Source organism: Myxine glutinosa, chromosome 2 (assembly GCF_964187855.1).
Source record: "Myxine glutinosa chromosome 2, kmMyxGlut1.1, whole genome shotgun sequence".
Taxonomy (NCBI): Eukaryota; Metazoa; Chordata; class Myxini; order Myxiniformes; family Myxinidae; genus Myxine; species Myxine glutinosa.
The window spans coordinates 252,968,666-252,991,428 of record NC_136262.1 but is presented as its reverse complement, the minus strand read 5'-3'; the positions used below and the strand labels follow the sequence as shown (position 1 = coordinate 252,991,428).

General features: G+C 42.0%; 1 protein-coding gene across 1 annotated transcript in view; it reads right to left on the bottom strand.

The window, feature by feature from the left end:
• Positions 1 to 4,891: 4,891 nt before the first annotated feature.
• The window catches only part of LOC137420663 (mixed lineage kinase domain-like protein), an 85,967-nt gene continuing 68,095 nt past the window's right edge, over positions 4,892 to 22,763 (bottom strand). Inside the window, exons 8-12 of the mRNA XM_078772430.1 lie at positions 16,872 to 17,011; positions 15,171 to 15,220; positions 14,849 to 14,983; positions 14,425 to 14,559; positions 4,892 to 8,574 (exon numbers count right to left, since the gene is read on the bottom strand). Coding sequence (XP_078628556.1) covers positions 8,528 to 8,574; positions 14,425 to 14,559; positions 14,849 to 14,983; positions 15,171 to 15,220; positions 16,872 to 17,011 — 507 coding nt within the window. The 3' untranslated portion in view covers positions 4,892 to 8,527. The remainder of the gene's footprint in view (positions 8,575 to 14,424; positions 14,560 to 14,848; positions 14,984 to 15,170; positions 15,221 to 16,871; positions 17,012 to 22,763) is intronic.

Genomic DNA, 22,763 nt, shown 5'->3' with positions numbered 1-22,763 from the left:
GAAGAGCTGCGGGGAGGTATTGGGAGGTCCTAAACTTCCTAACGGTGCCATACAATCACATTCTGGTGCAACGAAGAGTCAGAATTAATGGAAACGAGTCCTTAACTGACATAGACTAAGAATAACTAGCAAGATGTCCTATAGTTGTCTACGTGAGATGCGGTGGACCTGGATGCGACATTTAATGGGGGAAATAGGGGGAGGTCGGGTCTACAGAGTGTTGTTTACAGAAAATGGGACTAGGGAATGGGGGATTGGGGATAGTTGGGAAGTATGGAGGAAATAGGGGAATATTTACAAGCGGATATGGATGGATGCCAATCCCATATCCGCAACAATATCATAAATGATAATATCAAAAGTCACATTTATCAGTCTGATAACTCTATACCTAAGCCTTTTCCCAATGTTGCCAAAACAGTTCCGTCCGCTGGCGGAGGTATTTGATCATGGACGTCACTTTTGACCCATACCTTCCGTCAATTGACAAATAACCGTTCTGCCTCTGGATCATATCTGACATATTTTTGCAATCCTGTATGGTCACTATATCACAAATTAGAGTTTAACAACCACTGAAGGCAACTCAACCCTTCATTTGTGAGACAATCAACCAAATTGATCAGACAGATATGAACCAGTTCATTGGGTACCCAAAGTGCTTGATAATTAAAATGTTGTAAGATTCCTGAAATGCCGTACCAATGAATGGCAATTAATTCATAATATTGACCAATGCAATCCAATCACACTGAAAGTGCAACCTTCCAACAAACTTTGTGACCTATAATACAGCATTTATCCTGCAGGGCTGTAAAGCTATCCTTAAAGCCCATGCAATCGATTTACATCAAAACCCAATGATGACATGCCTGACAATCATAGCAATTTTCATGATTGTAAAACCATTTTCATTGTAAATCATTGTAATTATAAATTGTAAATGTAAATTTACCATAATTGTAAATTGGCAATTATAAATTATAATTGTAAAAAAATTGTAAATTGTTACCATTATCAGAGTCATACCATAATCATCCATTGCAGAAGACAAACATTTACTGTATCATTACATCCACGTGGTATAATCAGCAATGAAACAGTTTATCATTAACAAAATTTGAGAATGAACATCAATAATAATCAACAATATGACAATCATGATGACAATAATGAATCTCATCAACAATGAGAGAAAACAATGAGAACTATGAAAAGGGAAACCAGGTAAAAATGAAACAAAAGAAGAGGAAAGGAGGAGGAAAGAGGGGAGGGAAAAGGGTGGGGAAGGGAGGAGGAAAAGTGGCAGAACGCCAAGGGAGGAATGAGGCTGGGGGGGGGGGGGGGGGGGTGGGACGGGGCTCCCTTAGGGGTATTAATACTATGCGAAATACGACACTCATTGTATTTTTCTAAAAATAACTGTGTATTATTGGCTGCACTTATTCTCCCTTACAAGGCTGTGAGAGATTTCATGGTGGATAGTATTGTCCCTCTCGAACTTCTGTGCAAGCCATACACTCATCTGTGTATTATCTAACGATGTAAACTGTGTCGTACCATTTCACAAATTATTTTAGCAGTATTGGGGCCATGGTTGGAGGAGGGGGGGAAAGAGGGGTGCAAAAACACATACCCACACACACACAAAAAAAAACACAGCAAGACCACATAATGAGGTGATATGCTAAATCAACATGGGATCCACAATCCCATCCAATCCTATACAATCAACACACTCCTATACATGCCTCACAATCTGTAATAACATGACTTGGTGGGGAGGATGATGGCAGGATGGGGTTTAGGGTTGGGGTAGAGGGGACAGGAAATGGAAGGGGGGGGGGGGGGGGAAGAGGACGTGATGTTACTTTACCACTTGAAAGGGTCACCAAATCCATGTACCTGTAAATTCACCCATATATATACAGATCTAAGTTTTGTTTCATCAAACAGGTACAATGTTGTGTTTGGGTCCAGTTAATTGCCTTGCCACATGGCATGGTATCTTATTGCAATAAATTCCTTTATGACCTCCCCAATACTCATCTGTAACTTACAGATGTAATTACAATTGTCTCCTAAATGTGTTTGGCCTAAATAGCAGTACCTGTTATCTACGAAGCAAGTATTCCTTCACATAAGATCTCTACCCGAAAAAATCTCCTGAAATATATATATATATATATATATATTTTTTTTTTTTTGAAAAAGACAAGTAAAAATATGAAATTTCAAATGTACATCCCAGGATTCTAATTTTTAGAGAGTCCGTATCCCCGTGGCATGGGATTAACTCATCAATTTTCATCGTGATTGAATGATGTCTAGCTGTCATCCAAGATGGCTGCCATCATAAACCCAAAAATCCCACAAATTCCCTAATCAGGATGGAAATATACAGGTAAAAGGTAAGTTTGGAAAGAAAAAGAAAGGGGAAGGGGATACAGAAGGGAAGAAAAAATGGGGGGGCAGGGAGGGGGTTGGATAATGGTTGGATGGGGTAAGGGTGAGGAGTTAGGATGGAGGGGGGCAGGAAATGGAAGGAGGGAGAGGGCGGGGGAAGGTTGGGGGGGGGTGGGGCGGGAGAGGATGAAAGAGATCGTTTTGAGAGAAAAAATGCGTCTGATCCCATATGTAATAAGTGGACTAGGGACTAGGAGATATTTACAAAGCAGTTGTCATGGGAACCTGCCTGCACGCATTTCAACGTCCATGGCTGGAAGTGCAAAAGAAAAATGCCTATTTTTAGACCGTCTGTCGACTTGTGCAGACAGATTGCCTGGTGTGCAGGTGTCAGATTAACTTTCATGAAAGTGCTAAACCCACTGTTGTATTGACACTGGGAATTCATGTTTGAAAATCGAATCCAGCCGATTTTCCTTAGCACTGTACGCTGTATAAAATTCACTTTTTGTACAAAAATCGCTAGTTATTTGAAAAATCCTCAGATAATCGTTTAAAAAATCGCTGTGCAACTTCTGCAACAGCATATCGACTTGTCCCTCGTGACCACATCAAAAGAGAGGCTCACTACAGGAAAAATATTATATAAGTCTCAACCGTAGGAACCCAGCAATATTTGAATCATAATACAAAAGGAACAGGCAGATATGTGACGCAGACCATTGAACTGGAATCACGTATGAAATCAAATGAATACACAAAAAGCATATTCATACACAAAATATTTTCATGACTGGACGAATGCAGCACCCTTTTCGCTAACGTCCCGGGATTAGTTAGTGGCTCTTTGCACTCGTAGAATGCACCGAAAAAAAATTCAAATTAGAGGAAAAAAAAAACACAAAAAAAACAATTTATTATTATTATTTATTTATTTATTTTTAAAATTTTTTTTAATCGTCATGACTTCTGAAATCTTTTCACACCTTTAAGACCCCGACGGGACCAAGCGGTCCTCCCTCGAGGAGGTATGCCTCGTGGCTTTTTCCACCTTCCACATATCAACAAAAATACACAAAACTCAAACACTGGACAATTTCGCAGATTAACATCAGACTACACAGATAACAAACAAAAGCTTACCTTATTCTGTGGAGTTGACTCCCTTACGGACCACCAATTCTGTGGTAGAATTATTTCTACTCCTGTTCTACTATTAAAACTTCCAGAAACTCGTTTTAGCAAAATCAATGTTTTATTCACTTTTGAGAGTTTTGCTGTATTCTACTAAATGTACTAATTAGATATTAATGACGTTGTTCTGTCGGTCGTGGCTGTAGCTCCTTCTGTAGGTCTTTTGTTGAACCTTGTTCAGTTGTTGACCAGTCTCCAGTTGGTTGATCAGGTCAACTGGTCTTCAGTTGTTCAGTCACTCTCCCAGTCCACTGCTTCTCCGTCACTCTCCCAGTTCTCTCTGCTCTCCAATGCAACTTTCTCTTGGTTTTAAAGGCCCAGACTCCTTCATCCAAAAGCCTTTATTTGGCTCTTTTGGCCAGCCCTCTATTTTGGGAGACTGAGAGCACCACATTATTTCTGTTCAAGAGGTCAAATGCTCTGACCTGCTGAGGGGGAATTTGCAGCCTGTGCTCCATCTATGGAACACAGGCTAACTATTGATAGACACAGATGGCAGTCCAAGAGCGGTACACATTCTGTCTTGAATTATATTGCTCTTGTCTCATTTGTAAAGTAAAACATATTCCACTTTATACAAGATCACATTGAGATATATTCTAGCAATATTGTCAATAAGAATATTTATTCCCTGACACTATCATTGTTGTATCGTTATTCCCGTGTGATTTTTAATACATTATTTGTTTGTTGATAACCATTGATGTGGTTTAAATATTGATTTTCGACACGGAATAACACATTTTTCTGCCATGGCTCCTCTCGGGGTTCGGAGGTATACCGTGACCACGAGGTCGGGGAGGAGCACGTAATAATCAGAAGCTAATATTCCTGATAAATAAGAAGCTAATATTGTATATGAGAAGCTAATATTCCTGATAAATACGAAGCTAATATTGTATATCAGAAACTAATATTCCTGATAAATAAGAAGCTGATTGTATATGTGAAGCGAATATTCCTGATAAATAAGAAGTGAATATTGTATATGAGAAGCTAATATTCCTGATAAAGAAGAAGCTAATATTGCATATCAGAAGCTAATATTCCTCACAAATAAGAAGCTAATATTGTACAGCAAATGTGATCCATACCTCAATCGTAGAATCTCGTTATTTGTCACTTTTTCAGTAATGATGACAATGACATCCCAGGAATGATGATTAAATATCATTGATGGTTCTTTATTGCAAAACCAAATGCTCTTCAACATGAAGTTAAAAACACAAGCAACGGTACCCATCCTACAGACGGGGCTTCAATTGGGAGGCCCAAATGAAAAGGCAAAATATCAGAAATTGAAGGCTTTTTTATTTTAAAAGATTTATATGAACATCCGTTAAATCATATCACATGCAAGTCATCAAAATCGAAACAGTATTTGTAGAATTTCAATAAAAGCCACATCACTTTTCCTATCGGTAAATATTATTCCATCGTGTTTGGAAAAACTGAAAAATTTGGAAAAAAATTGAAAAATAATATAGCCTATTTTATTTACTCCAATGGTTTGGAAAAACTGGAAAATTGAAAAAATTGGAAATTGTAAAATTTTGAAAAAATTGGAAAAACAATATAGCCTATTTTACTCCAGGGGGGTTGGAAAAAATGGAAAATTTTATAAAATTGGAAATTGGAAAATGGGGAAAAAATTGTAAAAACAATATAGCCTATTTTACTCCAGGGGGTTTGGAAAAACTGGAAAAATTAAAAAAATTGGAAATTGGAAAAATTGGGGGAAAAAATTGGAAAAACAATGTAGCCTATTTTACTCTCGGGGGTCCCAGTATTACCCACCCAAAATTTGCGGTACCAGCGAACGGACGGACGGACAGACATTTGGTGAATTATAGTAAGATCGAGCTCTCGCGAGATCTTGTCGGGGCGGTCATGGTTTTTCGAAGCTGTTCCACGATCTTCACGCACGCTCAAAGTTAAGTAATTGTCACATTTGTATTTTTGTCGAAACTGTATTTATCTTACGTGTGTGTACCTTTTGCGTGTCCCTCGGAAGATTTATCGGTGTTAATCTTTCATACCTGTAAAAAATAGTCGAGTATTTCGTGCCACGCGGCCTAGTTGTGGGAAATGGGAAAACCACATTTCCAAGCTGGCCTCCAAAGCCAGTCGCCGACTGGGCATCCTCCGTCGTGCGAAGTCCTTCCGAGGCACACCTGAGCTCCTCACCACATACAAGGCTATCATCCGCAGCCCAATGGAATACTGTTCTCCCCTATGGGCTGGTGCTCCTGCCTCACACCTAGCTCGGCTTCACGCTGTTGAAACCAAAGCTTTCAGAATCATTGGAATCTCCCACGATTAAGCTATCTCTGAGGGTCTTTCACTCACTCACCGCAGGCAGGTAGGTGGTCTTTCTGTCTTCTACAGACTCCTCTCCGGCCTTGCTCCCCCAGCTCTCTCTGTGCTCTGTCCCCCAAATATTCCTACAGGTCGCACAAGATCTGCCAGCAACCCTCTGATGGTTAAACTGCCGAAATCTCGGCTCTCTGCTCACCTTCATTCTTTCATTCCTCTTTTCTCCCGCCTCTCGAACAAATTCCCACACTCCCTTCAATCCCACTCCTCCCTCCAGGTCTTTAAAACAGCTGTTCACCACCATCTCTTATCTTCCCCCATCCAAAACCTTGATCTTTTCTACCCCCACTAATTCACCCCAGATCCACCTTGTTTGAAATTCCAACTTCTTTCCTGGAAGTCCTGGCAGTGTCCATATGTTTTATACCTCTCCCACCCCCACCCCTTCCCATGCCTCCCCCCCAAAGCCCTCTCCCTCCCACAGATCTCTCGATGTCTCCATGTCTCTCGGTCCTTGCTCTCAAATGTTGTGTTTGTGTCCTTCCCCCTCTCTCCCCATCTTGTCTACCGCTCCCGATGTTATTTGTTTTATGTGTCGGTTTGTCTTTCTGTGTGATTAATGTTCGCTCTTTCACGAGCCTCGATCTTGTATACAAAAAAAGAAAAGAAAAAAAGTTTCACGTTCGGTGGCAGATGTAACAAGTACAAAACAAATAAAGTAAATTAAAAGTGAAAGATAAAAGTACAGTATTATACAAGGTATTTTGTAAGAATCATAATTTGTTGTTGTGCTCCTCCTTTTGCCTTTATAAGTGTTGAGGTTGATGGTAAAATGGAAAAATAATGGAAATGGAAAAACCAAACGGAAAGCAAGTTAATAAATGAAATAGCAACAGGAATTCTGGAAAATATATAGATTTGATGCATAGTTCTCTGTAAACAAGTTAGTCGAGAACATCCCAGATGATTATTTTATGGCTCAAAACTAGCAATCAATGATAAATCGTTTAAACAGGCTATCCTGTTTCTTCACCTCAGCTGGAAATGCCACCCAAGTACAGCATAGACACAGAGTATTTGCATTTAGAAACGATGATGTAAATATCTCAGATCCAAAATTGAAGTGGTTAACGAGAAATCGTAATCATTATAATCTTTCCCAGATGAAATAATTTGTGAACCACTTTTATATCCATTCAACAAGAATGCGACAAATTTACAAAAAATAGCATTTGTTCAAGTTCAGTCACATGCAATCAATTCATTTATTAAACAGTGCTCTTAATTGTCGTTTTAAAATCCCAAAGTGCTTTATAAAGAAAGGAAGGGTCAGCAGATCAAAATAATTAAGAGAACCAAGTTTGAAAAGATGGGATTTTAGGAGAGATTTAAAAACTAATTGATGAGGTTTTGTGAGTTTTAAAAGACAGTTCCACATTTGAGGAGCAAATATCGAGCAACTAGCAGGAGATTCCCTATTTTAAGATCGTAAAGTTCATGCAGGCGTGTGTGGTATCTTTAAAAGGAGTGATGCAAACAGATTTCTGAGCTTTAACTATTTGAGCCTGGCTGCCATATTCTGAATATGTTGCAAGGGGTTGACGTAAGTTGTCGGACCAAAGAGGCAGGTAGACCTAACAGTGAGTTTCAGTAATCAAAGTGCAACGCTATGGAATATATATGTAAAAAGATCGAATTAGCAGAAGTGCTGAATATACTGCAGTGAATTACATTGCAGGATTTTGAACTGAATTTTGCATGTCCCTTTCAGGGATGTAAAGGGGAATGTGGAGGTTTATTTGAAGTTTAAATTGCGGAAGGCTAAGACCCCTGGGTACCTCCCTGAACATTAAGATTGGAGTTCTGTGACAACAGAAGGGAATCAGAATCCACCACAATGAATGGACTGACAGACCAGGTGGGACAGGCAGATTATCCTCACCATGAAGATCGTTAATTAAACCAGCTGTGTTTTTACGAACAATCAAATCATGATGTGGTAGTTTTCCTGAAAACAAATGTACTTCCTGAAGGTTAAAATAAAAATACCTAATACTGCTGCCTTTGGCTGGATTTGAACCCACAACCTCGGGAATGCCAGTCAAATGTCTTCGTCAAGAAGCCACCACTGTGCGATACGTATGATATGAATTGCATGAAACAATCAAATGATAAGAGAAGCAATTAAAAGAGAAACCTCGTTCTTTTGAGGTTCTCCAAATTAAAGTCGGTGGAAACAAAAGTGTTGAATTTGAAGAAGCCTTCATAGTAAAGGTCAAGTTCAGATTCCCAAGATTCGTTTTAAAATTGCTGGCAGGAAAACCGAGTGACTATAAAAGTGATGGGTTTGCATTCTGTAAGTGTCATAAATCATGTAAGTTTCATAAATGCCCATCCTGATTGCTCCATATAGTCTTAATATCAAACCCCTTTAAAATGGCTCAAAATAAGGACGATTTAATTTCAAGGCTTAGCGGTTAGGGTGCCGGCTTGGGATCCTAGGGCAGCCGGCTGTAAAACATTGCTTCAAAAAGGGGACCACGGTACCCAAAAAAGGCCAACCCCTGCTTTGCGGGGAAAAATGGCCCCGAAAGGCGGTCCTTTCTTTCTTCTAATCGTCAAAATTCCCGTGAAGGTCCATCAACTGTTCAACAAGGTCTGAAACACAAATATTCACACAGCAAACAATTTTCACACTTTCAGAATTTTACATTTAAAAAAACTTTTCTCCACACTAAAAATGTTGAGGCTGAAGGAATTGTTTGTTATATACTTATACAATAGAATCCCACACCAAATAAATAGCCCCGAGTGGGCTGACGGTCATCTCTAAAGGTCTACTTTAGACCTCTGCTGATTCATTTGGGGGAACCCTCTGGGAGCCCCATGATTCCCTGGGAGGCCCCCTGATCCAAACATCGAAAAATCAAAGACCGAGTGATCCTGCAGATCATCGGGTTTCAGAGCAATTGGTTGGTAAATAAGGGAGGAGTAGGGATCCAAAGTTTCAGGGGCTAACCCCCCTGGGTACCTCCATGATCCGAAATTGAAAAATCAAAGCCTGTGCGATTGTGCAGACCATCGAGTAGAAGGGCTCTATCGGGTTTCAGAGCAATCGGTTGGTAAATAAGGGACGAGTAGGGATCCAAAGTTTCAGGGGCTAACCTGTCTGTCTTGTATTCATGTGAATAAGTTGGTGACTTACCCTTGGCCCACAAATGTGTTTTTTGTGAATTACGTCACAATCCGAAAAAGGTAGGTCAAGGACACGAATCGTCAAATATCAGGTGCACAACATCAGTGCATGTACAACATTATGATACAAAAACATCTTGGAAGGCCAAGCGGTCATTGAGATTTCACATTGGCAAAATTGTGATGATAAAAATGTTTGTTTTTTTTCAGATCACCTTTGACCTTGACCTTTAACTCGGAGGGGTGTGATGTAAATGAAGCATAATGCGACTTACTCAAGGCTATCTAGAGAGGGCAATTCCGTTCTGATTGGACAAACCTGAGTCGAGTTTTGGTGAAAATGTTTAACTGTCTATAACTGGGTCATGCCCTCAAATTATTGATTCACATTATTGATGCAAAATTTCATTGCAGAAGGCCCAGCCAGTTCGAAGATAGAGCTCGGAAACGGAATACAGTGTTGAGAGTGCAGGGAGAAAAAAAATCTAAATGGTGGTTTAGTACACCTGGGGGTCCAACACCATCTGTGGTACCCAGGGACGGGGAGGAGGGGGGGATGCATGGAGGAGAATATCAGGAATATATAATCGCATAAAAATCAACAATTTGAAATCTGATGTCAAACTTCAAATTGAATTGATGATACATCCGAAATTTGGAAGACTTTCTATGGAGGGATGACACAAAATTCCTCAAAAAAGAAAATCTACCAAGATACCAAACAACAAGAATACCAACAATACCAAGAATACCAAGCTACAAGATATCAACTTGTAAACTCTGTGTCCTCACAGTAAACTCTGTGATACAAGATATCAACTGTGTCCTTTCCTCCTGACAAGGTGGAAAAGTTTCTGTCAACCCTCGACTCTGATTCTGCAACTGGACCCGACGGCATCAGCCCACGGGTCCTAAAATCCTGCTCTGCTGCTCTATCTCACCCTCTCTCTGTTCTCTTCACCCTCTCTTTTGCTCAAGGTCAACTGCCATCTGCTTGGAAATCAGCCAACATCACCGCTTTGCACAAAAAAGGTGCAAAAACAGATCCTAGCAACTACAGACCAATCAGCCTTCTCCCAATTATCAGCAAAGTCATGGAATCCATCATTGCTTCTGATATGAAATCTTTCCTCTTCTCCAATGGCTTGATCTCTGATCATCAATTTGGTTTCAGACCAGGTCACTCTACTCTGGACATGCTGCTTCTGCTGTCTCAACAATGGATGGAGGTCCTCAATGCCAAACAGGAAATTAGAGCTGTCTCCCTCGACATATCACGTGCCTTCGACACGGTCTGGCACCCCGCTCTGCTCACCAAACTCTCCTCCTTTGGTATCCATGGAAATCTCCACGCATGGTTGGCGGACTTCCTCTCTAGTCGTCGTCAACGTGTGGCCCTGAATGGGTTTCTCTCATCTCCTCTTCCTGTTCAGGCTGGAGTTCCCCAAGGCAGTGTTCTGGGCCCCGTGCTTTTTCTGGTCTTCATCAATGATCTCTCTGACTCTCTCGAAAATCCTCTCTATCTCTTTGCTGATGACTCCACTCTCTGCCGCTCCATTCCTCTTCCCTCAGATCGGCAGTCTGCTGCCTCCTCACTCTCTGAAGACCTGGACAAAATCACAGACTGGTCAAACAAGTGGAACATGTCTTTCAATCCTGACAAATCTCACACTCTTACTATGTCTCTCCGAAAAGATCGACTGGACAACCCTCCCATCTACTTTCTCAACAATCCTCTCCAAGAAGTTCTGTCGCTCAAGATTTTGGGTCTCACTATCTGCCATGATCTTTCTTGGGAAAACCACATTTCAAAGCTGGCCTCCAAAGCCAGTCGCCGACTGGGCATCCTCCGTCGTGCGAAGTCCTTCCTCGGCACACCTGAGCTCCTCACCACATACAAGGCTTTCATCCGCAGCTCAATGGAATACTGTTCTCCCCTATGGGCCGGTGCTCCTGCCTCACACCTAGCTCGGCTTCACGCTGTTGAAACCAAAGCTTTCAGAATTATTGGAATCTCCCGCGATGAAGCTATCTCTGAGGGCCTTTCACTCACTCACCGCAGGCAGGTAGGTGGTCTTTCTGTCTTCTACCGACTCCTCTCCGGCCTTGCACCCCCAGCTCTCTCTGTGCTCTGTCCCCCAAATATTCCTACAGGTCGCACAAGATCTGCCAGCAACCCTCTGATGGTTAAACTGCCGAAATCTCGGCTCTCCGCTCACCTTCACTCTTTCATTCCTCTTTTCTCCCGCCTCTGGAACAAACTCCCTCACTCCCTTCAATCCCACTCCTCCCTCCAGGTCTTTAAAACAGCTGTTCACCACCATCTCTTATCTTCCCCCATCCAAAACCTTGATCTTTTCTACCCCCGCTAATTCACCCCAGATCCACCTTGTTTGAAATTCCAACTTCTTTCCTGGAAGTCCTGGCAGTGTCCATATGTTTTATACCTCTCCCACTGCCCCCTTCCCACGCCCCCCCCAAAGCCCTTGCCCTCTCTCAGATCTCTCGATGTCTCCATGTCTCTCGGTCCCTGCTCTCAAATGTTGTGTTTGTGTCCTTCCCCCTCTCTCCCCATCTTGTCTACCGCTCCCTATGTTATATGTTTTATGTGTCGGTTTGTCTTTCTGTGTGATTAATGTTCGCTCTTTCACGAGCCTCGATATTGTATACAAAAAAAAAAAAAAAAAAAAAAAAAAAAAAATCAGTGGTACCCAGGGACGGGGAGGAGGGGGGGATGCATGGAGGAGAATATCAGGAATATATAATCGCATAAAAATCAACAATTTGAAATCTGATGTCAAACTTCAAATTGAATTGATGATACATCCGAAATTTGGAAGACTTTCTATGGAGGGATGACACAAAATTCCTCAAAAAAGAAAATCTACCAAGATACCAACCAACAAGAATACCAACAATACCAAGAATACCAAGCTACAAGATATCAACTTGTAAACTCTGTGTCCTCACAGTAAACTCTGTGATACAAGATATCAACTGTGTCCTTTCCTCCTGACAAGGTGGAAAAGTTTCTGTCAACCCTCGACTCTGATTCTGCAACTGGTCCTGACGGCATCAGCCCACGGGTCCTAAAATCATGTTCTTCCACTCTTTCAATCCCTCTTTCTGTTCTCTTCACCCTCTCTTTTGCTCAAGGTCATCTGCCATCTGCTTGGAAATCAGCCAACATCACCGCTTTGCACAAAAAAGGTGCAAAAACAGATCCTAGCAACTACAGACCAATCAGACTTCTCCCAATTATCAGCAAAGTCATGGAATCCATCATTGCTTCAGATATGAAATCCTTCCTCTTCTCCAATGGCTTGATCTCTGACCATCAATTTGGTTTCAGACGAGGTCACTCTACTCTGGACATGCTGCTTCTGCTTTCTAAACAATGGATGGAGGTCCTCAACACCAAACAGGAAATTAGAGCTGTCTCCCTGGACATATCACATGCCTTCGATACGGTCTGGCACCCCGCTCTGCTCACCAAACTCGCCTCCTTTGGTATCCATGGAAATCTCCACGCAAGGATGGCGGACTTCCTCTCTGGTCGTAGTCAACGTGTGGCCCTGAATGGGTTTCTCTCATCTCCTCTTCCTGTTCAGGCTCGAGTTCCCCAAGGCAGTGTTCTGGGCCCTGTGCTTTGTCTGGTCTTCATCAATGATCTCTCTGACTCTCTTGAAAATCCTCTCTATCGCTTTGCTGACGACTCTACTCTGTCGCTCCATTCCTCATCCCTCAGATCGGCAGTCTGCAGCCTCCTCACTCTCTGCAGACCTGGACAAAATCTCAGACTGGGCAAACAAATGGAACATGTCTTTCAATCCTGACAAATCTCACACTCTTACGATGTCTCTCCGAAAAGACCGACTGGACACAACCCTCCCATCCACTTTCTGAATAATCCTCTCCAAGAAGTTCTGTCACTCAATCTTTTGGGTCTCACTATCTGCCATGATCTTTCCTGGGAAAACCACATTTCAAATCTGGCCTCCAAAGCCAGTCGCTGACTGGGCATCCTCCATCGTGCGAAGTCCTTCCTTGGTACACCTGAGCTCCTCACCACTTACAAGGCTTTCATCCGCAGCGCTATGGAATACTGCTCTCCCCTCTGGTCTGGTGCTCCTTCCTCACACCTAGCTCGGCTTCATGCTGTTGAAACCAAAGCGTTCAGAATCATTGGAATCTCCCGCGATGAAGCTACCTCCGAGGGCCTTTCACTTACTCACCGCAGGCAGGTTGGTGGTCTTTCTGTCTTCTACCGACTCCTCTCAGGCCTTGCTCCTCCAGCTCTCTCTGGGCTCTGTCCCCCAAATATTCCTACAGGTTGCACAAGATCTGCCTGCAACCCTCTTCTGGTTAAACTGCCAAAATCAAGACTCTCTGCTCACCTTCACTCCTTCATTCCTCTTTTCTCCCGCCTCTGGACCAAACTCCCTTACTCTCTTCAATCCCACTCCTCCCTCCAGGTCTTTAAAACATCTGTTCACCACCATCTCTTATCTTCCCCCATCCAAAACCTTGATCTTTGCTACCCCCGCTAATTTCACCCCAAATCCACTTTTTTGAAATGCCAACTTCTTTCCTGGAAGTCCTTGGTGTCCTTGTGTTTGTACGTATCCCCCCCAACCCCCCTTCCCACGCCGCCTCCCCCCAAGCCCTCTTCCTCCCACACATTCCTGATGCCCCTGCTCTCAAATGTTATGTTTATGTTCTTCCCCTTCTCTCCCCCATCTTGTCTACTGCTCCCCTTTTTATATACTTTGTTTGTTTGCCTGTTTGATTTGTTTGTGTGATAAATGTTAGCTCTTTCACGAGCCTCGATTCTGTGTACAGAAAAAAAAAAAAAAAAAAAAACCGAGTCCAGAATATTCTACAATCCAGAATAATTCAGAATCCAGCACGTTTTTCTTTATAACAAATTTGTGCAAGTTCGGGCTTGTTTTTCCTGTGATTTGTATCATGTTATGAGGTGACAGGTAGTTAGTTAGCTGTTTGTAGAAATTTATGCATTCCGGGAAATGATGATTTTTATCTTTGACTTAACCTGATTGTTGTTCTGCATTGCTATACTGCAGAACACCTTTGATTCCAAGAAATAAAAACCTCAACAACCAACTACAAGGTAAATTCCTGTCCTTCTCAAGTTTGAACTCAATAGCTACTTTCATGTTATTTTTTAAATCCAATAAACAGATTTTACAAGGAGTCGTTGCCTAGCTTTATGGCATGTTTTCATTTCACCTGGCAGTAATTATTTAACATTGTGAGCACTTCATAAAAAGTTTTTTTTTTTAAATTCCATACCTTTTGCAGTGGGACGATCGAACGGATCCTTTTTTTGTGCTCGGTTGACAAGATCTTGAAACTCTTTCGGGCAGTCGTCTGGCATAGTTTCCATTTCTCCTTCTTTGAAGGACTCAATGATTTTGGATGTTTCATCTGTTAAAATATGAAAGTTGCATATCTTTGATTTGTGGATATGAGGGAAACAAATGAGAATGTAAATGATAACAGTAAAATTATTGCAAACGCGAAAGTAGGAAACAAATGTTGCGCAAACACGTTCAAATGTGGTGGATGTTGAGTTGCCACAAATTAACTCGTTCATGTTAGAAACAAAAAAAGCATTTTCTTCTCAAAGCAAAAACCTCTTTAATGTTTTGATTGGAATTGTCGTTATCCTTCAAAGTTGTAAGCACATTAAAAATACCCCAAGTTAACCTTTTACCTGCTTCACAATTCTGAAGTTTCTTGTGGTCTTTTGTGTTGTTGATAATCTTTTTCAAATCTTCAGGACAGTCCTTTGTTATTTCTCCCTTCAACCCCTTTCTGATCCACTCCAATATTTCTTCATCATTCTTACCTGTTAAAATGTCATGGTTGAGAAACCTATGATGTCTGGATATCAGCAAATCAAGTAAATCGTTGATTCGTACAGTACCAACCAACAAACATAAAAGTTACAAAATGTTTTATGTTCACAAGTGGTGGATGTGGAGATTCCAGAAAGGAATTCGCACGGCTGTTCATGTTGAGAAAAAACAACTTACCTGCAAATGGTATCTTCCTTGTAGCAAGCTCCCACATGACAACGCCGAAGCTAGTTCAGAAGAAAAATCATCAAAAATTATGATAAAGTTAATAAAAAGCAAGATGCAAAAACTACCTTTTGGGTGGATAGCATTGATGCACAATTATGTGCTTCATTGATCATAAACTAGGCTGAGGTACAAGAACAATGTTATAAAATCCAGAATCAACTCGAGAAGTGTGCATTAGATGGTTTTAGGCAGTAAAATAAATTCATATTACTCAGGGTTCCTTGCACAGTGAGGACCCCGATTCTCAATACATAAATGTTTGTCGTATAGCACCGCTACCGGGTATTACAAGTTATCCATTATTAATTCTGGGTGGACCGGTGGTGGGGAGAGTAGGGGCGGAGAGGGGGAGGAGAGATTAACTCCATCAAATATCAAAAGCAACGGTGTTACGGGTCTTCCAACAACACAGAACTTTTCGGCCTTAGGCTTCATGCCTTACCTTCAGGCCGCTTCAGACAAATTAGCCCAGGTTTCTTAATACAGTAGTATAGTTTTCATAATAATGTTCATAATAATAATATAGTAAATATAATCGTAACACTGCAATCCCTTTGTCGTGACTGCAAAGTTACTGGATTGAAGCGGTGTATGGTTGGTTCATTGTTGACTCGATACATATAGAAAAAACCATTGTCTCATGCAATCTCAGCACTTCCATGGTGACAGACAGCTTAGGAGACTTAGTGCTTCAAAAAAATTAAATACTTACATGATTTGCTAACTGGTATGTCCACATAGATCATACTATCCTCTTCAACTAAAGTATCAAACAAGACTGGCTACGCCGCTGTTAGACTTTCGGTCTTGTTTTGCAAACGCCTCTCTATCCAAAATCGTTTGATGCAAACTCCTAAACAAGTGTGGGAACTTTTTTGCTCGTACAAATAAGTGCACAATTGTTATAGTATATTTAGCTATGCTGCTTCACTACCAGGAAGGAGGATGCAGTTAACAAATGTATATTGTGCTGGGATTGAATTCTGAATTCAGCATGCTCGTTGCATGACTGCTGAGACAAGGCGATGTTGCTGCAATGCCCCTGCACATTCAGAAAGGAATTTGGAATTTGTTCAGCATTTTGGCCACAAATCACCTCCTCTTCACAAAAGACACCATAGGATCTATAATGTCCACTAATGCCAGCAGATGTGATACCAAATTTTACATCCATCTGTGGGACGGCACACACATCAATCTTTTGTCCTGCAGGCAAAACACGAGGATGATAATTTATAGCTGGACCAGCTTCAAATCCAGAGTGGACAACTCAGCGCTGAATGCATAATTATCTCATGCATAACTACTCCAACTGGCAGAAGTCGACAAACCTCGCCCCATGGGTGTCTTTTCAGAAGGTGCTGGATTATACAGTCCAGTTTCCTTTGGAGGATGCTTGGAAAACCCGCCTGTCGAGTACGATTGTTTTTCTGTACTTTTGTCTGTTCCACTTGTATTTATATCAGAAATACTTCCTGAGAGTGATTCGTCCCAATAATATGAAGTAGTAATGCATAAATGCGACTTTTTATGAGAGTATGAAAGCAACCTCAGCAAAGCACAACAACTCAAAGTTCTTAAAACAACATGATGTCTGGAAAATATCTATTTCTCACAATACCCACAACATATTCAGGGATATAGCATTACCTGTAGATGTCTGAGTGGACTGTGCATTTCCCGTTGGGGTTGATATTTTCTGGAGCAAGGTATATCAGACAAGCTTGCTTGTTCTCAACAGACTTTCGCTGGTTGGAGGTGAATGTCCTTGCAAATTGAAAATCCGTCAGCTTTGAGAGGGTGCAACATCAACAGTCATTAACATCACTTTACTTCCCAATATTTTGTCATCACTATCCTCGCATTACGGACTAAAATTTACATATGCAATAATTACTTATAAACTGGTTGGTGCTTGTCCTTCCCTCCCCTTAACTATACTGATGATTGTTCCCTTCAAAGTAAAACCTTCAGGTAATCTATATATAATGGAGCAAGATTTCACCTCAGTTGCTTAAACTTTCAGGGTTTAATGAGAGCACCCTCAAGTTGTGCATGTGTAAGTTTCGTTTGATTCCATCAAGTTCTGAAAACTTTTTTTTTTTTTTTGCGGAAAATCTATTTTATTTTATTACAAATATGAATCCACTTTGCCACTGTGATACCCATAAAAAAAGCCCGACTGAATATGGACTACAAACAATGCCTCATCTGCCAAGAGGAGTGTGCAGGGCAAATAGTGAACGGCACAGCTTCTGAATCATATGAAAGGGTTCTTGAATTCATTAAATAAGGAGCAGAATACAGAGATGAACAATTATCCACCTGTCTTTGCAAGCTTGCAAGGCACAACTTCACCCCAACAAAAAGACAGCCATGCTTTCTGGCATAGAGAATGTTATGCCAAAACATGCCACAAGAAAATGGTAGAAGGTGCGAAGAAACACTACCTCTCGAGTCTTATTCCTTTTTGAGATGGCTCTTGCTGGGTCAAAAGCTTGTGTTGATAACAAGAATCGAGATGAGAGGATTCTCAACGATGTGGTCATCATTTCTGATGTGATAATGGACGCTTTCAAATATAACAGACAAGTAAGAGACCCCCAAGGCATGCCACACAACTTTCCACCCTCACAGTGAATGGCCCCTGTAGCTTGGCAAAACAGTTCACCAGTCCACTCGAAGCAGACAACTTGTTGATATTCCACACTCTTTTGGACCAATGTAGAATACTCCATAATCCTGTGCCTCTAAACACAGCTTGCTGAAGCAATAGTTGTCAAAACCACTGTTGAGGGATTATACATCCCACCAGGACTCCATGAAGGCCACTTCATATTTTTTCCTGAAGATGATTCTAACTTAAAATGAGGTCACGCCAGATGGAAAGCAGACAACCCACGCAACAGCTACTGCAGTGTTCCAGCAGAAGTTTGCTGGTGATACAACACCAGCCGTCATTCCATCATAGACTTCAAGCAAGTCCTTTCAATGCCCAGAAGATCAACCACTTATACAGTGCTTCATAACTACCAAGACCAAGCCAGACTCCAACATATGAAGGTTTTGTTGTGGGAGAAATGCAAAACTTATTTGCATCACAAAAAAGAAGACATGGTGTGGCTTTTCTCAAAAGCAATAATCTCAACACCAAAAGACAACCAGCATGTAGCACTGGGCCCAAAGCTAGTGCACATACCTCTTCTGGCAGTGTACCATTCCTTGAACTTTCTGTGGAAAGTGGAACTTTTTGGTTTAAATGAGAATTGTTATGTTTGGCGAAAACCAAACACAGCATTCCTACATAAGAACCTCATCCCAACCCTGATGCATGGTGGTGGGAGTATCATGGTTTAGAGATGCTTTGCTGCATCAGGACCCAGATGGCTTGCCATCATTGACGGAAATATGAATTCTGCATTGCACCAGCAAATTATACAGGAGAATGCCAGGGTATCCGTCCATGAGCGGAAGCTTAACAGAATGTGGGTCGTGCAGCAAGACAACGATCTTAAACACACAAGTAAATCTACAACAGAATGGCTGAAGCAGAAGAGATTTTGCATTTTGGAATGGTCAAGTCAAAGTTCAGACCCAAGTGAAATATTGTGGCAGAACCTGAAGTGAGCAGTTCATGCAAGAAAGCTCACAAATATCTCTGAGTTGAAGCAGTTCTGTAAGGAGGACTGGGTCTAAATTCCCCCAAAGCCGATCTGCAGGACTGATCAAGAGTTACAGGAAACGTTTGGTTCAAGTTATACCTGCTCAAGGCGGTGCCAGCAGTTAGTGAATGTAAAAACTACACAACAAACATGCACACCTCACAATAAATTATGTTAAATTACTTTAAGTAGGTGGGATTACTTAAGATTGGAAGTAATGGAATGATCGGAAGTTTAAATCAGATCACCTTTTACTTCAGGAAAATGACGATGATGAAACGTTCATACTTCCGACAAATAAATTTAATGTTGTATCATATTGCTCAAGAAATAAATGAAAACGTAATTTTTTTTTGTTTGTGTGCCATTTGTTTTTATCAGTTTCTCTTTATGTATTATTAGGACTTGGATGATGATCTGATGACATTCTAGGTCAAATTTTCGAGGTCAAACAAATCTGTTGCCTGAAATCAGAGTGAAGAAAGTCTGAAAAAGCCTGACTGGCTGAAGTGGCACAAAGAGCACCAAAAGAGGTGAGACAACGCTGAAGCAGCACCTCATTCTGGCAATTTTACCTCGTTTTCCTCCTTTTATATTTACTGCCATTTTCTCAGGGAAGTCTTTATTTCGTTATTTTGCTTCACCCCACCAATGCCCTTCTATCCTTGTGTGGTCGATCACCTTGGGGTTTAGCGAAGTGATAAAGTGCTGCGCTTCTCAATAGATGTTCATCATATGGGTTTCTGATGGACCTGTTGTGCCCCAGAGCAAAAAGAGATAGGGTTGGCTAATGGGGTTGTTCATCACCTTTCATTTGTATTTAATACAAGTGTGAAAACCACACCATGTTGAGACAGCTAACTTGGGGTGAGTAAAAACAAGCAGGAATCATTTCACTAAATAAAATGAGACAAAAGAAAGACTTGAAATCTGCTGGCCTCGCATCTGGAGTGACGGCTGGATGAGTTTTATCCCAGAATCCCTAGCACATGTAACAGTACTAGTTTCCCCATGAAAATTGAAAGGAAAATGCAAAGACATCTGTCCACTTATAAGTGGAAATTATTTTGTTGACCTGCCTCATATGCCAGATGAAAGGCTACTTCAGTACAACTGTATTTTTACCCCACGCACGCATAGCAAAAAGCAAGGCTTAAAATGGGCAGAGAACACTATACACTATTGCATTTTCTTCGTCACATCTAGGCACAATACAATGGCTGACTGGCAATGCCATTACTTTGAGTACACAATTCAGTAATGTGCACACATTCACATTTATCCAATGCTAGCAAAAGTACCCGGCGTTGCCGGGTAACAATGAATCGCTTCCTGACGGGAATATGATACACGCAATCTGGGTCCATCATCTGGAGCGAATTTTAAAAATATATCGCAGGTACAGTGGACTCTGATGCAGTGGAGTAACATCCTATCCCATGGACGTTACACTCACAAACTGCTTACGAAGTACCAGGCTATACTTCTGCAATATAATAAACCATTCGTGTAAGACAATGATATCAAAAACTTTTTGGGTCCTTGGGAACTTTGAGGTCTTTTGGGTCAGCTGGGTATTTTTGGTCATCAAGGACTTTTGGGTCATCTGGGACTTTTGGGTCCTTGGGGTCTTTTGGGTCTCAAGTGTTAAAGGTCCTTCCAATGTCAAAGGGGTCTCAGCAGTCTGAAGGATTAAAAGGTATATTTGAATAGTATGTAATTAATTGATAGACAGAGTCTCTGTCAAACATCACATGAGAGGCACTCTCTGCATGGTCATACAACTACACACAACCACCTAAAGTCAAGGAAGAGCTTCATGAACAGTGTCGTTTCATTACAATCAACCCCATCGGAAGCCCGCATCGCTTTGTGGAAAGACAGGCTTGCCAGTCTCGAACAACCCCCAGCGATGGAATTATACCTGATGAAAGCCTTCGCCCAGGAGCTAATTGCAACTGGGTAACATGTAGGTGCCCAGACTAAGGACTGGTGTAGGTCGTTCAAAGGTGTCACTAAACAAATGGGATATACAACCAGCCAGACAACTTGCGAATGTGGAACTGAGCCACAGACCATGCAACATCTCCTGCAATGTCCATCGCAAGAGGAATCCTGCACTGTTGCAGATCTTGCCGAATTAAACAACAAGGGACAAAAATGTGTCCAGTTTTGGCTGGGCCATGTATAGACTGTCCGTGCACATGATAAGAAGAAGAATCAATAGACGTATGTCATGAATAGAAACAAAAAGTATGACTGACACACACACACACACACACACACACACACACACACACACACACACACACACACACACACACACCTCATAAACAGTATAGCGAAATGCGTATATCTATCACCGGCACCGATCTCATATAGCAAGTTGCGTTTTACCTGACAAAGTATACAAAAAAAAAAAAAAAATCTTAACCGAACCAACAACGCTGCGTAGGCAACCATCCATCAACAAGTCCATTTCAGGGATCGACACAGTTTATGGGATCGTTTTCTCACACGCCGACTATATATATATATATATTGTTGCGGACGCGGATTAGATGTTATTTACCGAGCGGTTGGTATTACCGCGACCGAACAGTTCCCCCGATTCTTCCCCAACTCACCCGATTCACCCAGACGTTGGCCAAATCGCGCTATGCCAAATCAATGATAGAAAGGACACGACGACTGGGAAAGAGGAAACGACGCAAGGGGTACAGTTCTCAAGACTTCCGGAGGAGGGTATAATTACAGTGGTGGAGAAAAGGGGTAGATTACAAGGCAGTGAGGTAAAGACACAGAAGAGATGGGCACTTAATTACCGTCTTATCTTATCCCAGACAGACCACAGACAAACGGAACAAGGCAGACTTACACAGGGATTGATGGCAGGAAGGGACAGGTAGGTCGATAGCACAAGGTGCACCTTGGCTCGGGGACAGGATAAAGCACGGTCCAGAAGATGCGGGGAGGCCTCACAGCGCTCGGAGGGGACGTCTTTCTTGCTTCAAGCTCAGCGGGCATCTGACGTCCCCTCCCCCTCACTGCGCATGATCAGCCAGGAGTGACACGCCCTCGGCTGGTTGGTTCCGCCCCACTGGGGCCGGTCCGCCGCTTCCATTGGGTGCGGGGGTTACCGGGCTCCGCCCTTGACGAGGAGCTGACAGGGAGCCCCTATTTGGTAACCCCGTCGAGCACATGTTTGATGGCGGCTCGTTGGGAAGGCCTGGTGCCCTCCCAACACCCCCTACCAACCAAGCCGGAGTGAGGACGCGCACTTCCTGCGCTCGTTGTTGTTGTTGTTGTTGTTGTGAGGAAGAGCTGCGGGGAGGTATTGGGAGGTCCTAAACTTCCTAACGGTGCCATACAATCACATTCTGGTGCAACGAAGGGTCAGAATTAATGGAAACGAGTCCTTAACTGACATAGACTAAGAATAACGAGCAAGATGTCCTATAGTTGTCTTACATGAGATGCGGTGAACCTGGGCACGACATTTAATGGGGGAAATAGGGGGAGGTCGGGTCTACAGAGTGTTGTTTACAGAAAATGGGACTAGGGAATGGGGGATTGGGGATAGTTGGGAAGTATTGAGGAAATAGGGGAATATTTACAAGCGGATATGGATGGATGCAAATCCCATATCCGCAACACTGCACCCTTCTCTACCTCGGGGCTTCCCGACCCGATAAATTTTTACCTACTTTAGTGTGGCACTCAGATGTAGTTCCCTCTACTATTAACTCAACCCTGAGTGCAACAGTTTTACAGATGTTCACAAATGAGTAAATATGTCCCCCTGCGACGTTGCACCCTTCTCCTAACAGAAACACACCCACAGGATAACCGAATCGCGGAAAGCATCCTCAAACTAAAC